Source organism: Thermobia domestica, chromosome 2 (genome assembly GCF_964235325.1).
Source record: "Thermobia domestica chromosome 2, izTheDome1.hap1.1, whole genome shotgun sequence".
NCBI lineage: Eukaryota > Metazoa > Arthropoda > Insecta > Zygentoma > Lepismatidae > Thermobia > Thermobia domestica.
Window position 1 is genome coordinate 248,722,257 of NC_137455.1, and position 27,823 is coordinate 248,750,079.

Consider the following 27,823-nt stretch of genomic DNA (forward strand, 5'->3'; position numbering starts at 1 on the left):
CTTATATTATTATTATTATTATTATTATTATTATTATTATTATTATTATTATTACAACACTGTATATAAAGAGAAAGATAGGTGGTTTGTATTTGAATACTAAAAAACTAGTTGATTGCCAACCTCGGTAGTCGTGAAGTTTAGGAGTCAAGGACATTGTTCACGAGCTTCTGAGTTTGGGTTGAGGGTCTAGGTTGAGTATTCGGGCTCAAGCCAAACACTGTTAAAAGTAAAAGGGCACTGGCCAAATATCTTCAAAACTGCTCGGCCCGGATTTAGAATTGTCAACGACTCGAGCAGCTCGGCTCACAGCTCATTCACTACCGACCCGAACCAAAAAGTAAGCGGAGCCAACAGCTCACCCAACCGACTCGGCAAGAGCTCTCGGCTCAGTTGAGCCGAACCGACCACATGGCTCATCCTCACCAAGCCAACTCGAGCCGATGGTTCACCCCAAGTGAGCCGGCTCGAGCCATCTTCTCAGTTGAGCCGAGCAGAGCTGAGCTTGTTTTAAAAAATCTCTTGTGGTCTCGCTATCGAGACGATACGAGATGCGAGCCGTGTCCCCTCTCGTAAGCAACACTAAAAATATTCCATATTACTGTTTAGCTTACATTTCTCATGGCTTTCGTTTTCCAGTGTAATCAGACCATGATTTCAAGACGACTTAAAACGAACGAGCCATTTATCAAACTCGACTGGACTCGAAACTCGACGCGAAAAACTGGATCGGCTCGGAACTCGACTCGAGGATATTACCCTTGACTTGACTCGAAACTCGACTTCAATTCGAGTCAAATCGAGTTTTAGCTTGACTCGTGCTCATCCCTATACGTTAGAAAAAATGGTTGCTTATTATTATTCTGTTAAACTAATTATATAATAATAACAATGTTACTATGTAAAATTAAAAATAAAGAGTATACTGTAGAGAAACATTACACTACTCTATAATCAACGGGACTCTAGGACAAGCAAACTGATCTGAAAGAACTCGAATATTACATACCATCAGCAAACTATTTTCTAGTAATAAAGTAGGCCTGCTCATCAGAACACAGTTTATTCATATTAACACCTTACTGTAAATCGTTAATTATGCCACCCTAGTTGTTGATAAATATTTTCCGCGGGGTACTTCAGACACTTTACTTTTAAATTCTGTCCACCATCATTCTTAGCTCCTAAGAAAAAAGTATTCTTTCAAATGTTCGAACGGTAAGATACTTTAGTTTTCCATCTTTATAAAAAAACAACACCAATCAAAGTAAAATAGTTGCACTCCTAGTTCACTCACTGAATGTATTGATTTGGAGCTGTCAAAATCTACAACAAAATCTTCCAGGTGCTTGCAATCAGTACACGTGATTTCCCTAAGGTGTCTTCATCTTCAAAAAACAGCTAGTGGCACTACGAACTTATCTGTTTCTCTGTGTGTCTGTGACTGTCGGTCACTGACATACGTAGTTCATGCTCGATTGTTTCATTCTGAGAAATTCATTTACAGGAAAGAAACATTTGTTTCCGAAAAAAAAATACATATATTGTAGTTACTCATCCGAAATGTAACGCGAAAAAAGTAACGCAAAGTAGGTACGTTACTTAAAAATTTGTAACGCGTTACCGTTACAGTTACTTTTGAAAAAAGGTAACGCGTTACTAGGAAACGTTACTTAAAAAGTAACGCGTTACTTGCGTTACGTTACTTCCCAACACTGATTTTAAGTATGTAAGTTATTTCACATCTCAAAACTTTCGTAGTGATCCTCGTATAATCTCACCTCTCGAACGAGGTTAATCTACAAGTGAATTCTTTCTCATAATTCGTATGCATAAAAAGAAGGAATAGCAAATGAGGTTGTTCTCACTGTGGCATGCAGTTCTGTCCCATGTGAACTCGGCTTTGATGACGTTTCATACAGAAATGACGTAATGAAAGCGCGGATATTTATTTCCTTTCCTTCTCTAAATCTTGAATTCACAGGTATGCAGTGAGTGGAAATATATTACAAAATTAAAATCAGTACCGTTGTTTATCCAGCACAAAAGCAAGCAAGATGTTTGTTTTCTGTTGGAGTAGAGATTAAACTACGGCTACTTTAGTTTGAGTATTCCAGCGATATAAAATAGTTACAACCAACTCCTCAGCAGTATAGAGACGTAACTCTGCTTCAAGTTTGAGGAGCCAATTAACACTGGACTAGCGTCAAATACCCGCTTCACTGGGTTAAAATAATAATAATAATAAAAAAAAATAGTTATATGTTCCATTGGTCAGTTACTTTTAACTATTACTTAATCGCTGTCTGATATCGCTTATTTCCGATCATTTTTATCTATCTCCCCCTAACTGTCCTGCAAGTAGTGGATCTGAATTTGGATATAAACGGTATCAGAAGTGCCACTGTTCATCTCAGCGAACCCAAATCTATGGATCCGGTTCTAATGTCGGTCATTTTCGATTATTTTATATATCCCCCTCCTCTTCTTCTATGTTGCGGGGCATGGTATGGGAAGTGTCACTGTTCATCTCAGCGACCCCGAAAATGATGGATTCGACACTGATACTGGTTATTTTCAATTATTTTTATACATCTTCTTCCTCTCCCTCCCAAACGTTGTGAGTCTTAAGGTTGGTTTAAAGGGGCAAGTTTTGCCGATAGATTTCAATACAGTCTTCGTATCTCTCATGTATTTTTTACCTTTCACGAAAATTCACGATTTCTCTTACAAATTTCAACCTACTGACTTCAAAGGTTTAGAGAAGGAACTTCATAACCTATAGAAGGCAACAATCCGTGCCGATTTTTTATTTATAATTTTCTTCATTGTTGAAGTGACTTGTTCGTTGAAATGGATATCCAAACTTTTAACAATGGAACTGTTTCAACAATGATAAAAATTTGGTAAACAAACACCGTGCTCGTGGGTTTTCTCGGGGTTCTCCCGTTTCCTCCCACTTTCTTCATTCCACCATTTCACTTATCTCTCATCATCACCGTCTCCTTTAGCCTAACCGGCATAACTGTGGGACGTAAAACTTAAAGATTTCATTTCATTTTTTCAATGATAAAAATTCTCAATAAAAATTTGGCACGAGTTGGTGCCTTCGATAGGTTATGAAGTTCCTTCTCTAAAAATTTGAAATCTCTAGATTGAAATTTGTAAGAGAAATTGTACATTTTCGTAAAAGGTAAAAAATACATGAGAGAGATACGAAGACTGTAGTGACATCTATCGGCGAAACTTGTCCCTTTACACCAACCTTAATTTGGATTTAAACGGGATCGGAAGTGTCACTACTTATCTCAACGACACCGAAAACTTGGATTGGGCACTAATATTGGTCATTTTTTAATAATTTTTATGTATCTACCTCTCTCACAAGTTTCGGTGCTGAATTTGGATGTAAACGGGATCGCAAGTATCACTGTTCAACTCAGTGAGCCCGAAAGCTGCAGATTCGATACTAATGTCGGCCATTTTCGATCATTTTTAAATATCTCCTCCTTCCTTAAGTCACACCATCAAAGTGATATGATAAAACCATCTCAGCTCTGAATCTCATCTAAATTTAGAATTTGATCGAAATCGGTCGGGTGGTTCGAGAGATTAAGAGTATGAACATAGTTACTTTTAATGTTATATATACAAACATAAAAAGGGAATAGTTTTGCATTTGTGATGGGGAAACAAAACAGAAGTGCTAGCTCATGCAACGATGTTAGGGGTTTCTGTAGATTTAAAAAAATTGGCTGTCTCTGTTTCCCCAAAACATCTAAAATAGAAGAGGTTAAAGAACATGAGTCAAAGTTTTAAAATAAGCAGAAAAAAATTTGGGTTAGCTCCAAATCTAAAATGTTGAAATGTGGAAATCGGAAGTGCACGGGCCATCGGTGATCCTTAAATGGTGTCCTCTACGATTGCTAAAGAACAAGAAGTAGCTCTTCCCTACATCATCATGTATTCATTTATTATATTTATTTTTAGTATGTTTTATATTTATTGTATTTATTTATCGTTAAGAGTGCAATGTGATAAGTTTTGCCGTTCTAGGCACTGTGGTGTTTCTCCAGCTTTAATTATACTGCAACAAACGTTGTACAGTACTAACAAGGAAACTCATGAAGGTAAGAAATTTCTCATACATAGATAAAATTAAGAAAAGTAACAAGAACAGTAAGACAAGTTGCTCTTCTATTAATATATTCATTCCCATGTTCAGTTGGTTTCTTGATAAGAATGTGTGTGCAGTACATTACCCCTATAGCGTTGGGAAACGTATTTTTTTTTTACGCCATACATGAAGCGCTGCAGCGTTTGAGGAGAATTTTAGCCATTGTTCAGCTCTTCTTTTAAGGTTTGCCACATCTTCCCATTTAGTTCTTGATACTGTGGACAGATGAACGCCAACATCTTCTGCAACACCAGTTTAAAAGTCAGGGTCCCAACATAACGCAAGAAAACTCTTCTCATTATTCAGAGTCCCACCTCTGGTTTCCAATAAATCCTCAAGCAAATGCTGTGTTATCCACTGTACATTTTGGTTTTGAAATCTATATAGACGTTCATAGTCATACACATCAGAGTCTCTCCGAATTTTGTACACTTTTCTTCTTGGACAGGGGTGTAGCCAGCAGTTTTGTGTAGGAGGGGCCCGTCGTTTTTTAGGGGGGGCCAGCTACAATGTACAAAGCAAAAAAAAGTGTTGCTGCTAGTGTTTCTGAGGCCTTAAAAAAAAAGAAAATTTTGGTTTCCTTCTGGAAAACTAAAAACACTATTTTAGCTTATTATTATTATTATTAATATTATTATTATTATTATTATTATTATTATTATTAATAATAATAATAATAATAATAATAATAATAATATTAACCCACAAACGCCCAAGACCAGTTCTATTCGTTAGCAATTGCATTGAACAATACCGTGTTACATCGAAAACCTGAGAAGAAAACTAAACGAAATTCGTACAACAAGAGAACGGGTAGTGTGCCTGAAGTGGAACAACGGGGGTTTGGCTAAATGAATGATAAAGCCCATGTAACGTAGTGAAAAATAAACTGGGTCACTGGTGGCACAAGGGGCGTTTGTGGGTCAATATTCTCCATAAATTATATTCAAGATAGTTTTTATTATGATTAATCAAGAACTACTGCCCGGGACCAAACGCTATACTTTTGTGCATAACTATAAAGGTAACCAAGAAAGTTCTGTCACTTTCGTGGAGGTCTGTGTTCAATTGGACCTCACACCGTGAGTTGAATGCGAGTGGAGATAAGGCGAACGTCAGTTGTTGGTGTTGGTATATCGAACATATTACCTGGTTGTCGCAATTCAGATACACTGTGAACTTGCGTAAAGACAGAGGGAACATGGGAGATCCACACAGCGTCATAAGAGCATGTATGCTGAACGAGTTCAAATGGAGGTGAAACGCCGCTGTAGCGGAACAGAAGATATGCCAGGCCTTTGGTGAGGGTGTCGTGACGACGCGGACAGTGCAGCGATGGTTTAACAAGTTTAAGGACGATGACGAAACACCCGAAAACACCACATGCCAGAAGACCAACACATGTACAAAAAGGAACTGGAACTACAATTCAGTGTGTGGAGAAACCATTCAGCAGCACATCCATCAACTTGGGAAGCACTACAAGTTGGGTCGATGGGTCCCACGTGTTTTGACTCCGGGCCAGAAGGCAACGCGGCAGACGCCTGTGTTTATTTACTGTTTCGGAGCCATTTCTGGACAGGGCGTTGGCATGTGATAAAAAGTGGGTCCTATACGAAGCTCCACGGCGCCGTAGCCATTGGTTAGCATCCCATGAACCGATTTCAAAACAGCCGAAACCAGCACTGTACCAGAAGAAGGTCCTTCTGTGTGTTTGGTGCATCGTGCATTGGGAACTGCTACCAGCTGGTCAGAGTATCAGTGCAACTGTGTAGTGTCAGCAGTTGAGCTGTGCTCAAGAAAAAACTCAAAAGTCTGGAGTCTCAAAAGTCAAAACTCAAAATTCATCACTTCTGAATTGCAAATGGGTCCTCGTTTACGGGACAACGCTAAGTCCCGCGTGGCTAGGATGACTCAGGGCACCATTATCCGCCTTGGATGGGAAACAATATTGCAACCAGTATATTCTCCGGGTGTTACACCGTCTGATTATCACCTGTTCCATTCTTTGGACAGTCATCTTAGAGGATGCCAGTTCAAATCCCTAGTAAAAGTCCAAAATGCACCTGATACCTTTTTCGTTTCACGGCCCACCAAGTTCTGCCGCGATGGATTCCATGGCCTTCCAGAACGTTTTCAGAAGGTCGTCGATGCTGATGCGGACTATTTTTGATCTTCCAGGTTAGGTGACATATCGATGTTCGAAGGTGGTGGGTGAAAAAGCAACAAAACTTTTCTTGGTTACCTTTATATTTCAATTTAAGACCTTGTATACAGAGCCTATCTACACAAGAGTGATTTTCTTTGAAATTTCACTTAATTTCTTTACGGTTTCCTGACAAAAATATTTATTATTCGTGACTAAAAAAAAACATAAATATTTTATTATACTGAGTAGAAATAAAAGAGAGCGAATGAAATCCAAATTGAATAAAATCATTGTTTCTCACCAAATTTTCTATCCTCTATGTCTTTTAAAACACTTGTTAAAGCATATAAAAATAAACTGTACTTACAAATCAGTTTAGTACCTTTGTTTTATGGCTGTATTTATAGTACCTTGTTAAAACGTTTGTCTTCAAACTGTCCAATATAAATGGTAGTAAATTGTGTAATCTGCTGTCACAAAAAAGTATCCCATTTTTCGATCGTATAAGGAAGAGATACTATACTATTATTCTTCGATCGATATGGAAAAACAATATTTGTCCATACTATTTTACCGTAAATTATTAATTGTCAATAAACTTTGTTACTTTTAAATGAATGAAGTGAGATAATTTTACTATGATGTTTTAAAAGATGGTCATTTGGGGGGGGGCAGGAAACCATTTGGGGGGGCCTGGCCCCGATAGGCCCCCCCTTGGCTACACCCCTGTTCTTGACTCCACATGCATAAATTCAGCCATTTCGATCCACTCTCTCACACTGTGAGACAAGCGAAACAGGTACATAGGTAGTTCAAAAAATTTGTAGATTAATCTCAGCTAGTTGATATTATACTTTACTTTATGCATACGAAAAGTGAGAAATCACAGTTTGATTCATAAGTTCCGAGTATTTACTCAGGTACCTGAGATTAAACTGAAATGAAGTCACGTTGCCTCGTTTTTTATGCATACAACTTTGAGATTAATCTCAAAATCTTGAGCAAAGAGTAAGATCACACTTTTATGCATATGACCCATTGTTCTCATTCTCAGTGACGTAGAGGTCTCAGTTCTACATCGAACTACAGAATTCCCTCTCGGTCTAGGAAAATTACCCTTTTCAACAGAGTTGGTAATTTTCGTAATTTCGGCCAAAGTTTTTTTTTTGCATCTAATTGCTTTATTTTAAAATAAAGGTAATATTAAACACAAAGATTGAAAACATGTTTGTCATTAACCTTTCCCGCTGTGGAAACCTTCCGAAACTTCGAATATATAAAAAAAACGGAGGAAATATTTTCTTTAAAAAAAAAAAAAAAAAAAAAAAAAAAAAAAAAAAAAACGATAGATTAAAGAGACGTGTCATTAATTTTGCTCACACTTGTACCTAGGTATTCAATGTAAGTGATTACTGAACTTTTTTCCAAACAATCCCGTCGTATCGAAAAGTATTTTTATTTAGCATGATTGTGTGATCTACCGCAGTGCAAAAGCGAGAAACATTTATGTTTAATATAAACAAAATCCCCAATTATGTGAACCATTGGAACGGAACAGTCTCCATATGATTATTTGAGCTGCATTGTCTGGAACATTTCTGTTCGACTCATATTTCTTTGATGGTGCTGATTACCACGTAATGTAAGTTTGATGTTAAAAAGACTTGTTTCCCCATGAATTACAAGCTCCAAAACTTATCAGTCGAGTATGGTATCAGCAAGATGGAGCATTGGCATATAATTCGCTTTTCATGAGGGAATTATATTAATGAAGTGTTTCCCAACAGTTTCATTGGCCAGGGTTCTCCACAGATACCAACACCTCTCAGAAGCACGGATCTTCAATCGTGCGACAGCTTGTTGAGGTGAAAATTCGAACAGAAGGTTGCAAGTACTTGTTACCGCACAACTGACGAACTTAGAGAATCTGTTCGAAATGCATTCGCTATCAAATCAACAATACTGCGGAGAATTTCATACCGTACCTGGAGGCAAATAACTGTTAAGAAAATGATGTATAAACATACACTATAAGTATATACCTCCTCAGGTAATCTGTATCTTCTGTAACCATACGCTTAGTCATTTCAGATCCATCAATATCCATATTCGAAACATACATAGGGGCTAATAATATTTTTAGCTCTCTCTATACTTCCCAAATAAGTGTAAATAAAGAAATACAATTATATATGAATAAAGTTTATCATATAAATGTCACAAATTTGAAACTTCTAACTATAATAATATATATGTTTCGATGTGAAGGAAACTTTTTTTTTCTTTGACATTGCTCCGAGAAGATAGGGTGGAACAACTTGCTGTTATGTTTTCAGTTATATATGGATCAAAGATATTGATAACTACCGTCAGTTGAAGGAAGCTTGCCGATAGGACTCTTGTTGTCAGGCTTGTAATTAATCCATTAAAAAGTAACGATTAAATTAATCAGTTAGAAGTTCTGTTAATATTTAATAATCGTTAAAAAAATAGCAACGATTAAGAAATCAGTCATTTGTTTTTTCATCAGAATCCATATGAAATATTCTGAGTTTTATGGTATTTAATTGTATTCCTTATTAGATATCAGTTTGGTTGAAAACAGTAACTTTGCATAATACAGAGGTTGTTCAGTCTACATTTGGCCAATTTCGACTTACCTAAAAATTTAGAAGAATCCATGAAGCCAGGTCCGTAAGTGCTCGATGTGTTTCCCTTGGTTCCTAACAATAGCCCGACAGCGTAATTTCCACTGTAATAGGCTTCTCTGAAGAACTGGGAGGGGAATCTTGTCCCATTCCCTTTGCACATCTTTCCAAAGTTCTTCCACAGTTGTCACACGCCGTTTTCCCAAAGCCCGCTTCAGCAATCCAAATCCACAATAGTCCATAGGACTTGCATCTGGAGATTTAACAGGTACCTCATTGAAAGGTATCACCTGTATACTACTTGCCTCCTCCATCTCCCTGTAGAATGCGAGGGACGATCGTGAGGTATTTGATAAGGCCCTTGTCCATGTGAATGCGCACCAGATTGGCATCATTTCCGTACATTGTTGGAATCTCATGCTCGTAGATCGGCCGCATGATCTACTCCTGAAAATACTGCGAATTTATTTTGCAGTTCTTCGCCACCCTACGAATCTTCAGTTTACCTCGGTAACAGTAGCCAGTAACGACCATGAACCCTTTTGGGAAGGATTCTTTACAGACACGGACCCACCTTCTGAAGTTCTTGGCGCCTTTCTCTCGGTACATGATGGCTCTCGGTTTACCGCAGTCGGAAAGGTAAATCCATGCTTCATCGAGCGTTACGACGTACATCCACCTTTGTTTTGCCAGATGCCGTTCGTACAGCTTCCGGACGTTACACTTTCGTTCCTTTTGGTGAGAAGATGGCCGCGAGCTTTCATGACTTTTTCCAACTTGAGTTGATGGTGTAACGTCCAGTTCACAGTCCCCAAAGACACGTCAAGACGATTAGCCATACATCTTTCTGTTTGCATTGCCATTTTACGAAGTTTCCTCTGCATGGTGTGGAGGTGACCTTGGTGCATTCCCGCTTCCTAGGCAACTTCGTTGGTGATCCAAATGGTGGAGCTTCGTTGCCCTTGTACTTTTTAATAACATTTTTTATTCCACTTAAACTGATGTTGCAACCATTCTCCTTGCACTGTTTTTTAATTACAGAAACACTAAAGTGGGCGTCATAAAGCCGCAACATAGCCTTCCCAAACCCGGCTTAGCTTGGGCGGAATTTTGGCCACAGAGCGGAAACCCACACACTTGCAAACAAATTTAACACAACACTCACAACAATGGTCGTTTTGTGCCTTATTGTCGTCTACGCGGAAAAACAACTCCGTTCCCAGGAAGCCACTGCATAACACTGCAGGACGCCACGAGTCAGGTCGGGTGAGTCCATTCTGCCCGGGAGAGGAAAGGAACGAAATCGGCCAAACGTAGGCTGAACAACCTCTGTAGTAGACCAATGTTTTCGTGGCCCCGCGTAGTGTAGTCGCTAACGCTCTCGCCTTCGGTGCGAGCGGTCCCGGGTTCGATTCCGAGTGGGGCTACACGGTTGAAAAATGTAAAACGCTTTGTCAGGCCAGCCACCCGGAATGAGGTTTTTCTCATTCACACCAGGCAAATGCCGGGGTGGTACCAAACTTATAGGTCCCATGCCACTTCCTTCCTTCCCTTTCCCCGGATTGTGTGCTCGCCAAGGGACGTCATCCCTCAAAAACGTGAAAGGCTAAATGGCCTTAGATGCCGAAAGCCCAGAAATCTAATTCCTAAATTCTAGACCAATGTTTTCATGTTCTTAACTTTAACCATTAAATTTTACACATGGGGGCGTGTGGCTCAGTGGTAGAGCGTTCACCTCCGATGCTTGGGGTCCCTGGTTCGATCCCAGCTCGCGCCGTGTGGACTTTATGGTGGACAAACACCGTGCTCATTGGTTTTCTCGGGGTTCTCCCGTTTCCTTCCACTTTCTTCATTCCACCATTTCATTCATTACTCATCATCACCGTCTCCTTTAGCCTAACCGCCATATGCGTGGGACGTAAAACAAAGATTTCATTTCATTTTTATTTAAATTTTACATAAACTTTCACAACTCAAAGTGAATTTACTGGCCAGTGTGATACAACATGATATTTGTCAAGGTTTGGATGTCCATTTTATGTGCTACTACCGCAGAAAAATTTTTCCTGTTGAGGGTATCAGCAGCTTTGCCTTGTACTTTCATTGTATCATAGGTTCTGTTCTTCAACAACCGGGTGAGAAGACAACCCGCACGACAACTGCCACTGATCTTCTGATAAGGGATTCTGCAATCAATGGGCAATTGTTTAAGTCTTACTCCAATGAATGAAAGTGCTTTAACACCCACTCTACTAGGGCTGTTCCGATAATCGAGTAATCGATAACAATTCGATAAAATTTCAAAGCCGTTTCGTCGATAAAGAATTTTAATTTTATCGAATTATCGAACTTTCGAGACTCGAAATGTTCGATACTCCCGAAATATTCGAGACTCTCGAAATGTTCAAGAATTCCCGAAATATTCAAGACTTTCGAAATGTTGGAGGCTCCCGAAATGTTCGGGACTCTCGAAGTGTTCGAGGCACTCAAAATGTAAGAAACATTAGACAACTTCGAGACACTCGAACTGTTCGAGAGTCTCGAATTGTTTGAAAGCAGCAAATACAGAAATAATTATATCAATATGATCGCATTTGTCGAGTTGCTTGAATATTTTGAAAAGTTCAGATTATCGGAGTGTTCGGAAGAAACAATGTATTTGAGGTTATCGTAGTTGTATATAATATGTATTACATATATACAGGGTGTTCATTTTAAAACTTCTCTCAATTGGCAATGAAGTGAAGGAAAAGTTTTTTCCTCACAGATCTGTACAAGAGAAAGAGGAAGAGAAAACATGTATCACCCGAATGGAATTGGAATCCAAGACACCATAGTCTACTAATAGTCACTTTGCGGATTGCGCCAATAACGGGGCAGGCAGAAAAATAATTTTACATTTGCTTTCGAGGGTTTAATTTAAAAGTTCTGTATAGAGACAGCTACTGATATAGGTAGAGGTAAGGAAATTCGATAAGGCTGAAGACTTATCGAACTTCCATTTCGAAAATTTACTATCCGGCAGTCGAATGCCTTCGAGTATTTGAGATTGTCGTGAAACAAACCTTGAGAATTTTGGGTGCGAAGCTCCCTATTACAGGCCGCCCTTCCTGTCTGTTTGTATGTGGCATTCGACGATACCTTTCGAACGGATTATCCGATTTTGATGAAACTCATTTTAAAATGTTTTCGTTTGCTTTCACCAGACACCTATTGTTTTGTTTGCCATACGGCAAAGGGAATTTTTCCGAATTCAAGTATTTGTTCTTACTTTGACCGTAGGTGTGTGAAAGCTACGATAACTTTCGAATGAATTGTCTGATTTTAAAGAGGATTGGTCTAAATGCGTATGTCAGATATCTGTTGCTCTTGATTGTTACTTTACGACATTTGATTTTATACATAAGATGCTGTGCGGCTCTGGGGCATTACCAACAGGGGGGATGCGGCTCTGGGGCATCACATTCATCTACGACTGAGATCAAGAAAGTTTGGAGAATTAACTCCATACTCCCTATATGCCCTCATGGCACGGTGCTATGCACAAGGGAGAACATTACATATGACAGAACAGAGACTAAAGGAAAATGAAATCCTCCAGTTTAATGACCTACTATTATGTCTGTTAGGCTAAGGGAGAAGGATGATTAAGGCAAGTGAATGATGATGGTATAATTGGTGGAATAAGAATGTGGGAGTAAACGGGAGTACGCCGAGAAAACCCACGGACACGATGTTGTCCACCACAAACTTACTTGGTCGGGGATCGAACCAGGGAGGGACAAAAGGGATGAAGGGGAAAAAGGAGAAAAACATACATGCTCTGACACATTTCAATGGCTCTGATTCAATTTCCATATCAAATTAAAATAACTTCCGACCACTTCTTAAGGAAAAAAAGAAAAACATTATTTCCTCAAGAGTTCTCTCAGCTGCTTCGTATATTGTAGCAAACAGACTTTCAAAGAAAGATGGTCGTGCAGTTACTTGCTTTGCAGTTGTTGAAAGAAATATTATCTCTCCTGTCGTGTCCTGCATACAATAGACTACTTATCACTGTTTCTTTCTTTTGCGAAAAAGAAGCCAATGTCTTTGAAACCGATTGCGATTACATTGGACTTCGGTTGTAATCAAATTTTTCTATGGGAAACAAGGTTATATTGCTAATTCAAGCTGAAACGGTGCTGGAAAGTTACTATAGTGAAAATGTAAGCGAAAAGATCATATGACAGGGGCGGATCCAGGACCGACTTATGGGGGGGGGCAGTGGGTTGTCATAATGCTACTTTTAAGGGCTCCAAACTTTGGGATGGGTTTTATTTATATATATAAAATAAGAAAGTTTCCTCTTCTGAGGGGGGGAATTGCCCCGATCCCCCTCCCCCTGGATCCGCCCCTGTCATATAGGATATTTGGATCATTCTGAAACTTGAATATTTGAATAGGGCACATACTAGTTCCTAAATAAAATCTTGACCCGACTACGGTAGATCCTATAGTATTGAGGCTATGGACCTATAAAGTTCATTTATTCATGTTTTCGGCAGCCTAACTCCAAAAGGAAGCATTTGTGCACCCAGTTTGGTCTATACTTTTTGTTTTATCTTGGTCTCAGGATAGGGTTGCCATATTTTGAAATTAGAAAAGCGGGGGATTCTAAACCATAAGTACTGATGTGAACTTGTGTATTACAGATACTGACGATCCTTCTGACCATTCTTTTTAGTGATTTCTTTGTTAAGTGACACTTCCAATGCACTTTTTTAACAAAACTAAAGTAAAGCAAATTTAGTTTTTGCCTTTAATGTTTTATTAAGTTCAACAAATGTGACTCTCGAATTGTAAAGTATTAAGTAAGTATTACAGTAAGATATCTCTAATAAGGATATCTGTAAGACAAGTTTTCAAAAAAAAAAAAAAAAAAAAAAAAGGCAAACGATATATGGCAAATGTTCATACGGTTTTCTCTCTAAGAAATACAAAATAATTTCTAAACTTTTATCGTAAGAAAGCTAAAACATATTTAGGAGTCTTGATCCATCTCATAAAATTTTAAATCATTTTCAAAGATTGCTACTTGAAATCATACTAACATACGAAATTACCATAGTTTTACAATATATGAAATACAGTATACACATTTTAAAAGAAAAAAAAAATACTAATAATGAATCTAATCTAAACAAAATGCTAAGGATACCGTAGTTCAATTTGCAATCATTTCTGAATATATAAAGACTAGTTGAACATATAGATTACGTAACAACATAGACTTGTTCAGTTGAACTGGACAGAACGTTATCAAAGAAATACGCACCCATGAGCTCATACATTAGTATTCATGGGTTGAACCAAAATGTGTATGACTATGCCAATTTTTTTTTTTTTTTTTTTTACATTTTTCATTCCCTTTAACTTTCTTTAAAAAATCTCGAATGCATAAAATCTTATCATAAGATTCTACGCATGATACGTCTTTCATATTGTACAAAACCAACGTTCATCTAGTTTCTGTCATCTGTCCACTGATTGAGATTGACACAGAAATGTAGCGGTTTACGTTGAATATAACAACACTTTATCAACAAAGTCGTCTTAGATTTTTCTCCAATTCAAAAAAGGGGGTGTTTTTTGTAATTAAGAGATGATTACGCGGGGGACGAATATAAGACCTGAAAATCTGGTGGTATCCTCTAAAATCAGGTAATATGGCAACCCTATGTCAGGAATTGCCTCTAAAACGTTGGCGGTGTTGTTTTGAAATACTCTGTATAAATTAATGCACCACGTTATTCTGAATTGATGCAAAACTCTTACGTTTTTAAAGGCTACATTATTCGTCCAGGAAGCAATCTGCCTCCACCAAACGACGCTTCTGGATCCGCTAGTGTATGGATTCATCATAATGTACAAACCGACTGTATAGAACATATGCTACACTGTCGAAGAAATAGATTTATTTACATTTTTCATCTTCATTAAACTTAGTGATGATTTCAAGGTTTCCCCCGGGTAAGTTTACCATACGTCTTAGATTCAAGTCTGGTCCGGAAAATTGTCTGAGATTAACTAATGCCCGAAATTTTAGGGAAAATGGAAGACCGGAAAATTTCGCTGTTTGGTCAAGTGCTTGGCTTGCAATTCTGTCTTGTGTTGATATTTATGATAAAATCAATAGCGATAAGGTGTTCTTCGCAACAATACTTTACTCAGGAAAATAATTAAGACAATAATATAAAAATATATTTTAAGTATAGAAAATGAGCATAAGCATCTTTGGAACTTAAGGTTAGACTTTTCTTAATTTCTCAATAAACACACACTATTCTTAAAAATATCCAGAAATTATGGTAATCCTATCCCGGGGGATTTCGAATACACGGAGGGTGAAAGTAGCAAAAATACTGGTAAGCCATGGTGAACATGATTTTGAGATGTGTTTGTGGGGGGAATATTCCTCCTGAACAACCCCCTGAAATCACCACTGATTTGACTAACATTTATTTTACTGAAAGGCTAAAGGGGGAGTTTGAGCCCAAAGGATCATCATATCTGATTGCGGCAATGTGTGAACTAGTTGTCATTAAGAGAAAGCAAACACGACAGAAGATAACACATTTGGCTTAAAAATAAAATTTTGCTACATTTTAGCAACACCGTACGTGATTTAATATGGTTGAGGTGTTGGGCGTATACTATATCGTATGAAGAACAACTTACCCTATTTGTACGTTTAAGACCGTATGTCTGGCAACACTGATACTATAGCTGTCAGCAAATAACAAACAAGAGATAAAATTCAGGAAGAAATTGAACTTTCTCTCTCTCTGTGTGTGTGTGTGTTGGGGGGGGGGGGGGTCGAAAAAGCAATCCCTTTCTGTACGCTTTCCTTTCTCCTCACAAATACAACTTCGCAATAACTTATCACATGAAAAAAGTTGTTTGACTAGTTTGGCTGCAAGAAGGAATCATTGGAGAGGTGAAGGCACCGAACTTTTGATAATACCCGAAACTTCGATAATACTCGAAATGTCGATAATACCCGAAACTTCGATAATTTCAAATACTCGAACGGTTTCGAGTAACCGATGATAACTCGATAAATTTTCACTCCCGAAGTTCGATAGGTCCTCAGCCTTATCAAACACCCCTACACTCTATTAGTTTATGTTGAGAAATGACAAATGTCTCGTTCGAAAAATAAAATTTCCAGGAGATATGGGAAAATTGAGATAATTTTGGTATGGACTTCGTATTATTAAAAATGTTTAGTGCAGGAAGCATAAACTTGAGTAGGTTATATACCATTTCATGAGAATTCAGTCATTAAAAATCAGAATACTTTTAATTTGATATTTTATTACAAAATTATAAAAGTTACAATGTAATTAACATATTGCATCAACTTCACTTGCACATATTAAAAAAAAAAATATATGATCAAGGATCTCATACTGTATGTACGAATAAAAGTTGACACATTTCAGCTCCCTCAATCCTATTGTCTTAAAAAATTAAGGAATTTCATATTCTATATACCATTAAATCGAGAAGTAAAACCGAAACACATTCATAGAACCACACATTAGAACCAACTTCTGATTATCCATACTAATGATAGCAGGATAAGTGCATTAATAGTAAGTACACTGAATATACATTTTCCTTACATCATACAAAATAAGTACTGGTACATATTTGGAATCATTTTAATGCACTTAACCTACGAATCAGGAAAGTAGTCACTAGACGAGGATTTTAAATGTGAAAACTTGCAGAGCGAAGAACACGGAATAGAAATAGCTTTCTCATATTAGTTGAATCCACCCGGTAGATGGCATTAATGTCACGTGAGCTATTTACCCAACGACAATACAATTCTCTAGACAATAGATAAAAGCGTGTGCGAAAAGTGAGAATAGAAGTGCAACTGTGCTGTAGGCTGCAGCAAATGCACCTTTTTACTTTTCGTATATTTTATTCAATGGAAAAAACACATGGAATAAAATTGGCATAGAGGCCTTGAAACACTTTAGTGAAAAAAAAAAAAAAATATCAAAGCATCATTCTGATAATCAAATGAGTTTCGTTCTGTGCTGATATAAGAGCAAAGATATATGATGGTTATAGGATGCCTGTATGCAGATTTGAACAACTTGACAATTACAATATACTTATATTGTCATGTATTACTGATGCAATTAAGTTTTGTAGGAAATTTGAAAAAAAAAAGTTTCGGTTTTACGTCCTACTAATATGCCACTACGCTTAAAGAAACAGTGATGAGAATAAATGAAATGAAGGAAGTTGGAGAACCGTTACACACGATGTTTGTCCACCACAAAACCCATTTAGTGCGAACTAGAATCGAGTGAGGGACCTCACGCACCAGAGGTGAACATTTTACCGTTAGCCACCGCAGCCCCTATATTATGGAAATTTGAATTGGCTATGGGTGACGTGATGAGACAAATGACTTAAGGATTCTTTAATTACATTGCAGTCCTTGACAATGCTTAAAGACGATTGGAAAGAACAACCACCTATAAAGATACCAAATAAATAAATAAATAAAACTAACTTCTGAATGGGATTTTGCTTTATTGCATAAAGTATGTTGTATCCAAAATAGGTAAGGTGCTGAATCAACAGATAATTAATTCAAAACTTAGCAATCATTAATTTTGAGATATCAAATCCAGAAGAAAGTATTTGAAAGATTCTGAGGTTATTTCGAAGTGTCCAACAGCATGGTTGGTGGCTTAGCAACAACACTTCGAGAGCAATCAAATAAATGAGAGTAGACAAAACCCCAGAGAAACTGTATGCCAAGTATGCGACAGAGTATCAATAAGTACGAATAAGATAGTAGAGAACAGTGCCTGATAAAAATAAGGACCCCAATCTAAATTACATTCATTGTACGCACATCACGGAAACTTCATTCAAGTCAAGACTAAGTCTTACTCGTGCAATAGCTATTATTCAGCATTAACGAGACATAATGTTTTTTGATTTCCAAAACAATTATTTTACAAAATGTGCTAGATATTGTCCAACCTACAATAGGATACGGCCTTTAATCAAAGTGCTTATTGAAACCTACCTCGAGTTAGATACTAAGTACCGTAGAATGAGGTGATACCGATCATGCGGGGTGAAACTGATCATTTGCACGTACCTACATTGAGACAGTGCTGTCATCTATAGTTTCAAGTCGAGCGTAGGGCAGATATCATGAGAAGAAGGGTGATTAGATACAAGATCTGTGAGCATAGAAAGTCAGAGCATGATGCATGCAGATTGTGTGTATAGTGCAAATTTGTTTAGTGGTAAAAACGTAATTGTGGAACCCTGTTTTCGTTATATTGGTGTGACTACAGTACGTAGTTTATAGCTTTTGGTAGGAGACTTTATCGTAGCAAGGTAAAAGAACTTGCTTCGTGTAAGTTTGCATAAGAGTACCAAAACTAGTGTAGTGACGGTGGGTTGCTTTATAAATTTATGCCAAGTTTAGGGGTGAAACCGATCATGCCGAGAAAGTGTTTGAAACAAGTTGCTCAGCATGCTCGGCGTAATTATAATGTAAAACAACTTGAGGACAAAATGTGCGAGGTACAGAAGGGTGGAATAAGTATCCGAAAGGCAGCAGAAAAGTATAACGTCCCATATACAACGTTTTTGTGACAACGCTAAGTACAGCAAGAAATATGGTAGTTAAACAGTTCTCACTGAGGAGGAGGAGATGCATCTTGTTAAAGGGCTATTATGTGCTAAATGCCGTGTAAAATTCCCTGTGAGCAAAACCCACACACGTTACTTTATTCGACAAGCGACGCAAGTCCTTAAGTTCAACAGATAAGAGGTAAAGTTCCTTCGTAAAAAATAAAAAAAAGGTTATATTTGTGTACTCGGATATTCCTGATGTACCTGATTGATCTTCAACAGATTATCATGATTGAAACTGAAAAATAGGTGTATCGACGAGCTGTCGAATTTTTAGGTCTCCATGTTCAAGGTGTGGAATAACTGTGACATTGAGCGTTCTATTTTCCACCACTGTACGTCCCTATTTTTTGTAGTGTGTTCTGTACTCTGACATTTACTAATAATATATTTTTGAAATGTTTCTTCATGCTTTGTATCACCTCCCGCTCAGTCTTATACCGATCATCCGCAGCAATACATGAGTGATCGGAATCACCCCCGCCCCTCCTCTATGCGGGGTGATACCGATCAATAATTCGTATTTAATATCTCATGCCGTAACGTAATACCACACGTCATCTTTTAGCATCTGCTAGAGAAACAACATAGAAAATTAATACCTATTTTTCAATATTGTGATTGAATATTTTTGTTGGCTTTCCCACAAAAAAGTTCAAATATTGATCGGTATCACCCCATTCTACGGTATGTTCCAAAACTTATTTCAAAGTTTTCAGCCATTTTCCCGTGATGCGATCACAAACAACAGACATCACTTTCAATGCAGGGGGAAAATAACAGAAAATGCATTCTTCTTTTTAAAATGGGTATTATTAAAAACGCTGGGACATATATCCGCTCATTTTTAATTAGGAGTTTTATATACTAAGTTTCATCTCCCTAACTTCAGGGATTTATATGGTAATCAATTCTGGGCAATTTCTCTCTCTTAATATACGTATTCAGGAAATATCTCTATTAGTCACTGCTCTCATAACAAAAGGAGTTTTCCGTCCAAATCTCACTTTCCTATATATTAATAGGGCCTGAATTTCCAGTAATCACTTTCTCTCCTGCATTTCATCATACATGTTGCCCCCCACCCCTTTCCAGGAAAAGTTTCAAAAATGATGAAATACGCGTTTCCTTCATTTTTAACTAGGATTTTTTTAAATACCTCCGACTTGAGCGAATACTTACATTTTCTCAACAAATAATGGGAAATCTTAATATTATAGAAATTGCCTCCTTTGATCTTTTTAGAAGTGGGATTTTCGCTGTCGTTGAAACACATATTTATTTTTATTTAAAAGTTTATATACCGAATTTCAAATCTTCAACTTACGCGTATCCTTACAATGGAAAATTTAATAACCAAAGGGAATTTTGATTTTATAAAAAGTGCCGTAACTTTTCCATTAGAAGCCGATTTCAATATGATTGAAATTACTCTTTTTTCTAACTTCGTTCCGGAATTATCAGAAACGCTGAAGTACTTATATTTTTAGTTAAAAGTCTATATACACCGAGTTTCAGATCTCTAACTTAAGCTGGTCCTAACATTAGGCACCTTCTGATTAAAGAAGATTCTTTTTTATGAATGTCCTTTTTTCTCCTTTTTGAAGCGGAATTTCTTAAAACGCTTATACGGATTCATTAGATACACTATTCTCTCCAAATTTCATGTTTATGTTTATAATAGTTTGGCCTCGGAATGATGCGTCATCCACTTTTACCCTTTTATATTAGAGTATATACTGTCAAATTTTAAGTATGTAGTTACATTTCTTTATACTTCCGTATGAGTCATAGTGAGTATAGTTCCTCGCTCAATCACCAGTGGGAGCACAAAATTCTTTGTGTTGTTCTATCATTATAATGCAATTACAGACTACCTGGATCAGGAAAATAACTCAAAGAAAGCAAGAAATACTGGCGCTGGGAGTCAAAGAGCTGCTACTCGTTAACATAGGCCACTTGACCGGCAACAGCTCTTCGTGTGCTACAGCCACAAAGTTTAATTTAGATATTTTTCAATGAAGCTAATAATATATTCTCATCTTAAATTTTATAATTTTGGTAGGCAATTCTTCATAAAAGTTAACTTTTTAACGATACCTTATTAAGAAGTACATAACCATATTTTAACAGAAATATATAAAGTAATGGTTTCTTAAATATGTTTAAAATTTGAATTAAAGTTTCGTTTCAAAACTATTTATTTTGTCCGATAGATAAGCAAGTATCTCAATAAAGATTTATTCTATTTATGCAGTGTAAAACTTGTAACAGCAAGAATAAGAGAATTGTAATTCTTCTTCTTTACTTTTCCTAGCCCTTTACGTTTCCACAGCAACTTTTTTTTTTTTTTTTTTTTGTTTCTTCAGTAATGGTTTGCTTCGCTCTTTTTCCTATCTTTTAACGATGTAAACTGACATGATTTTGGATACTTTCTTTCTTAGGTTGGCAATATTGTATCCCCACTTTTGCGTTTCCACCGTTATACTTATTACTTATTACATGAGCCGCCTCGCAGTAGCGGCTCATATAACTTCCCTTAGGAACCGTAACTGCTTCATTGATTATGTAGCTAAGTTACCAGTTGTGTTTGTACCTAGCTGATTCATGTTCAATATAGTATTAAAAGTTAACTATTGGTTATTTTATTTTTTATTTCAGAAGCGGAAACTTGCCTGTGCAATCTGATTGTCGATCTGTAAAAGTGAAGTATATCTTGACTGTAGCTACTGCAGAATGTTTGTCAAACAGAAAGAGACGAATAGTTGTTACAGCATTATTAATAAAATTTCAAAGAATGTATTAATGACGTATTTCAAATCTTTCCGTCCTATATCATGAGACATACGCCAACATTATGAGGTCAAAAAATAAACAGAACTCTTATTGACTGACATATCGTAAAGCTTCTTCCATGTATACTGTACGAAAAACGACACATCCTCTCCTCTCTGGTCTAAATCTGAACGCATTACGACGGTTCGGATTTCACCTTAAACTGTAGGTCCAAGTCTTATATAGTTTCGGTGCTGAAAAGGAACGCTAAAATTAAATAAATAAACAACGGAATATCGCAATGAAATTGGCAAATAGTAAAAAATACCGTAGTAATACACGATCGCTGCAAAATGGAGCTTTCCCTTTTTATAAAACGTAAAAGCAAATGTGTAATAAACAACTATTCTGCTGAGGATGCTTTCTTACACGATATTTACCCAGATAAGATTGTTAAATGTCAATCTATTATGGAGCATTATTTTGAACTAAAACGTACGACAGAATAAATGTCTTCTTGCAATTATAAATTTACGACGAAATCAACCTATGTGATAACCAGACAAGCAACCTATGATAGAAAGAATCCGAAAATTTACTTAATTCATTGAAATCCCATTCCTTTGTTAGAGAAAGCAGCTATGGAGCAATGGACAGTGTGTTTCTATGGTATACAAGTCACAGTATTTGTAAGATGGCATAGGCGAGACTTGAAGAAAAAGTATAATCAAAACATGGATGGCTTAATTTACTATAGCGTTGAAAATAAATTTGACAACTGGTCTCTGCCATACTTCAAACCACTGGATTGTCAAAAATAAAGATCTCTCTTTATTTGACACTGCATGACATTCAAAGATGTGAGTGTACATTTATTGTAGCTCCTTAAATTTCTTCAGACTACTCGAAATTGAAGGGGAAATATTGTGATTGGGAGAGATGTGCAACTGCCACTACTTTTACAATTTATCCAATTGAAAGTAGTTTCGGAGTTACAGGAATTACAAATTAATGCAGAGACTGTTCTGTTCTCACTACTGTGAAAATTGACGTTCGCACCACAGGATAGAGTAAAAGCTTCGACGAAACCTTGCAACATACTCGCTGTTATTTTTTTTTTTTTAAACTAAAACGCTAACTTTAAGTAAATATGTCACTGACTAATCGATTTGTATATACATCCTTCGTAAGTAGCAAGGGTATTATATAGGACGAGACCTGCAGTTCGAAGTGGAATCTAAACCACTGTAGTGCACTCGATACTCTCACACTGGACATTGAACTCGGCGCCAAATGCACGCGCACTAAAACGATCGATTTTAAATTATCATCAGTATTAATCTTATGGTTCGTGATTCCACGTTAATAGACTCACAACAAAATAACATATTAAGTTCTAGGAGTCATCTTAATGCTAATTATTTAGCAGTTTTCAGATATCAGGACACTATTGATCAAAAAGTATACTAAAGTAGCATTAGGATAGTGAAAGGTTAACGCAAAAAGTATTCAGTCCAGATGTTTATCTTCATTTTGTAACGGCAAAAGAGTAGAGGAAAGAGATAAATTTATTTCCTACTAGGACACTCTGAAGATAACATAGACACAGATTCTAATAGTGAAGAAATATTTTTTTTTAAATAATTATATTCCAATGTTTACTTCTATATGTATGTGGTCTCTATACTTCTATAACAGATCATTCAGCTAATACGTAAATACTTTTCTGTCCGACATTACTGTGACTAACAGGCGAAACCAAATTATGCAAACGGATTGCTTCACTGAGAAATCATACTAATACCTGTTAATGTGTTATGTCAATATCCAAAGTTTTGCATTGCTTACATTTCTTGGTTATATAACATATTTTTTAAAGACTAAAAATTTCAGAATTCACCATGCAAGTTTGTGGTACTTACACAACTGACCAGGCTTCCTTCTGTGATTTAAGTTTTTTTTTTTTTTTCTATTTGGTAACTTACTTTCTAATATATTAAGTTAGAAACTAAACATTTCAACAAAAGAAAAAATATATATTTCACAGATACACTAACACTCTGGTAAGCATAAACGGAACGAGGACGAAATCGAATATAAAGTACTGCGCGCGTAGTCATAAAGAATTTTAAATACTTTGCTGAAATGCGTTAATAGATTGCTCCTCTAATATATATTCACTCCATTAACCCCTTCCTCTCTGCTTATCTCTTCTAACAACAAACATGTCAACAATAGGAAAATGAAGTCAAATCAACTATCTTTATTATGAGAAAGTAACAGACGACGGACGGACGGTATATATATTTGTTTCTCCTTGAAAGAAAGAAACCACCTATACCTAAATAATTACAAGAGATGTATCACACAAAAACAAATAGAACAAACACACATACAAATACTTAACCCAAATTAGCGCATTATAATTTGTTACAAGTGAATGAAATTTTAGAATTTCGATTATAATTACACAATTGACATGTAAAAGGTCAGGAGTACAAAGATTTTTTAAAAAATCTACTTTCATTGTTATTGCAATGAGCATACTTATTAACTAAAACTTATTTAGTTCTATACTCAATACTTCTATTTAGTTTCATCTATAAATAATACTTCTACTCTACATCTCTTCCTTGATTTATTCTTTTTTATATTTTTAGAGAGAAGAATTTATTGTTCTCTTTTAATTGTTAATGATTATCTTCTTCAAAAATCAGTTTATTTCAATTGGATTTCTGTGGTTACCAGTCATAACACAGTATAAGAACATAATCTTAAGTCAGGACACAATATTATTTTGGTTGATTCATTTATATCACTTTCATAATCAAAATCGGTTACATTTCAATAATGAACACTATATATAATTACAATAATAGATATAATTAAAATCCCATCATATTTCAAAGGAATCATGTCACTTAAGTGAAATTTAGCTACGCTTGCAGCTTTAGTTTCAGAAAAGTGCGATGTACCAAACATGCAACAAGCCTCGCACGTTTTATTGCATCAACAAAATCCCTCGAATTGTTAGTACTAATTCACTTATAGTCAATCCTATAGTATAAAAATGTATACACTTTACATACTAGATTTCGGGCACAATATACAAGACAATTTTTTAAGAACAAGGATAATAAACCATTGGTAATTTAAAAAAAATTAAAATCAGTGTAAATTTCAACACTTCGAAATATTACAATAAATTCAAAAGCATTATGACATTCGTATCGGAAGAAAAATATGTTGTAATATTAAATCGACTGAAAACCAAGCGATTACAAAACTCAAAATCAGCGATTACATTATACGCATTTGCGACTGTACGCTATTTCTCTTCCTCCCATTCTTATTTCAAAACTAGCATTATAATAATTGCTGTGAAAATTGACGTTCGAACCACAGGATAGAGTAAAAGCTTCGACGAAACTTTGCAACATGCTCGCTGTTAAATATCATTTTTTACAAATCAAAACGCACGATTCATTGCTGTTTCACGGTATAGTAATTTACGATGCAGTGCTGTTTCGACAAATAATTAACTTCTCTAACAAGAATTAACTATAAATGTTTGACTCTCGATTGAAGTAATTATTGTACTTCTTGAAACAGCTGTAGTTATTATTCCACAGTACATAAATATGTGGAATTCCGAACTTATTTACTATCAAGGTTCAAATCAACGGGTCCGGGATTTTTTCCCTCTCGTCAAAGAATTTATTCTTTGCCAGGGAAATATTTCCCCCATTTCATACACATTACTGTGTAAAATGTTCTTGGACATATGTCTGGAAAAGTCCCCCCACCCCTCGTAAAACAAGTTGACTCGAACCGTGTTTACTGCAACTTTAAAATATTCAAAAATATATAACCATAGCTGATTTAAAGTGACAAAACAATACTAATGCAGAGTAGAAAAATTTAATAGCGCAATATTTGTTTAATAACAAGTGCAAAAATTATTGGTTTTCGTAACTGAAGAGGCACTTTACTTACACGAATCATTTCGTTGGCAGTGAATGGTTTTCTTCCTTGTTTACAATATTTTCATGACCAGTGCTTACTAACACACATTCAGGATTTTCTGTTTTCTGTGTGTGTGATTTCCTATAACAATGAAGAAGTCGTACTTTCTATCTATAAATGTGGGCATTAGGAATGTTTTATCCAGTGGTGAATTCTATTTATATTTGTTTTTATTAGGAATTTAGCAATTCAAATAGCACGTATAAGTTCAAACAACAATGCACAAACTTATTTAACTGTAATTTCAACGCTAATGAAAGGAAGTTGGTTCATGCACCTTAAGCACATTTTTTTAACATTATATTGTAAAGAGAATTGAATTAAAATTAGGACTTCAATACAATTAGAAATGTACGAATTATGGTAGCTTTTCTTGCGAAATTTTTCTTTCGACGTACCTTATATGTCTACGCGCACTGAGCTTTTAAAATACAGCATCAATTGTTTCTCTAATGTTAGCGGCAGCAAAATGATGTTAACTTACAGCAGTCGTACAGTTGTATTCATATGTTTTCATGGATGATAATCTAAGCAATTTACAATCTACATCAACATAAATAATATCTAGCTCCCACACTAAATTATTATTTAAAATAATGCAGTCTTTATAGATGTTATAACCGGAGGAGTATGATATCACACAAAGTAATTATATATCACTTACGACTTAAAGAAAGAAAAATACAACACGATATATTATTTTTATGAAGGATATATGCAATTAGTAGCATTTAGTTCGAGTCTTCCACCAAATGACTAGTGAACAACAGAAAATTATATTTAACTAAGGAACACAAAAACTTATTTATCAACGTGACTACAAAACATGAAATAGATCAAACTTATTAGAAAATTATACATAATTCTCTTATATGTACACAAGTACTTGCTGATTGAATTATTAAAACATTGTTTCAGTATTATTTCTTCAACAAGCTTAGCACAAAAAACTTAAATATAAAACATATATCCACACAATACAAAAACATTTAATAACTAAAGTCAAATTTTCACTTCTATTTTACACTGCTGAGATATTTACGTACATATACATTTTTAAAAAATCCTAAATTAATATAGTTATACGTAAGATAAATATATCTATTATGTTCTCTGAAAACTGTTCTATGTACTGTACACACACGCACAGACACATGTCCATGAAACAAAACTTTTTTTTTATCACGATGTATAGCACCCTTTCCAAGGGCAAAATAGTATTATCAACTATCTATACGAAAAATACAAAAAAAGGGCTATATATATTACAAGAAAATTGGAAGGCATTACTGGATATAAAAGGCGGAAGACTGCGTAAATCGTAGATCTTCCGTTCTCACTCATTTCATTGAATAATGTCTCACTACTGACTCTCATGCTCGTAATTAACAGCCGGAAATTATCAGAAACGTCATCAATTTCAATGTGGAAGTTAACGTTACTATATCTTGAAGTTAACTTTCCTGTATCTTAGTAGCATGAAAGTTTCGTCGTGTGCCTTTATGTCAACATTTTTGTATATTATATTGAGTATTAAACTTCCATGGGAACTTCTCCAAACCTGTTCACAAAATTTAGTGATATAGCATATGTAAATGAGTTTGGTTTCGACATCGTCGTAAAGACGGGAAAATTATTTCTCAGTATGTGCTTAAGAAGAATGAACTTCAGGTAAAACCTTCACTGTTATTCAAACAATCGTCTCTAATGAGCCACTGCCACACATAAAATCTATCTGAGATTTTTTTTTATATACACAGTCATTGCTACTATTCCAATGATACAAAAACCTATTACAGCCACTTTGTACAATGTATTTATTGAATGGTTCAGCACAGCCCCCTGAAAATATTTAAGAAAAATACAATTAAAAACATGTCATATGTGAATGAATGAGTGAGAGTGAATGAGAGAAAAATAAGAATTGTGGACAGTTACCAACCCAACAGAGAGTTGTATTCTTTCAAATGGCATATTCCAAATCTACACATTACACGAAAACTTACATCATCCCATGTATCATTCATTGTTACAAACCAACAATGCTACAATATCACAAACATCTAATTTGGAAGTCTCTGTAATACTAATAAAGTAACTAAGATGGAGAGGACAATATACATTCACATTACTTTAGTATCCAATACTATGATCATAAAATTGTTAGTATTTTCTATGTATTGTCGCGTTGACGTATTGGCGGCGGGACGTTAGACTTGTGTTGATCGTGCTCCCAGGAAAATCACAGTATTTTATAGAAAGCAGAACGAGATTTTCATGTAAACCTACAACTCTTTGTGTATAGTATGTGGGTGATGTGCT

At 35.9% G+C, this 27,823-nt stretch overlaps 1 protein-coding gene across 3 annotated transcripts in view; it reads right to left on the reverse strand.

The window, feature by feature from the left end:
- Positions 1–17,015: 17,015 nt before the first annotated feature.
- Positions 17,016–27,823, reverse strand: part of LOC145678434 (uncharacterized) — a 150,912-nt gene continuing 140,104 nt past the window's right edge. For all 3 annotated transcript variants that reach the window (XM_081748555.1, XM_081748554.1, XM_081748553.1), the window contains exon 5: positions 17,016–27,343. In XM_081748555.1, the coding sequence (XP_081604681.1) occupies positions 27,233–27,343 (111 nt within the window). In that variant the 3' untranslated portion in view covers positions 17,016–27,232. The remainder of the gene's footprint in view (positions 27,344–27,823) is intronic.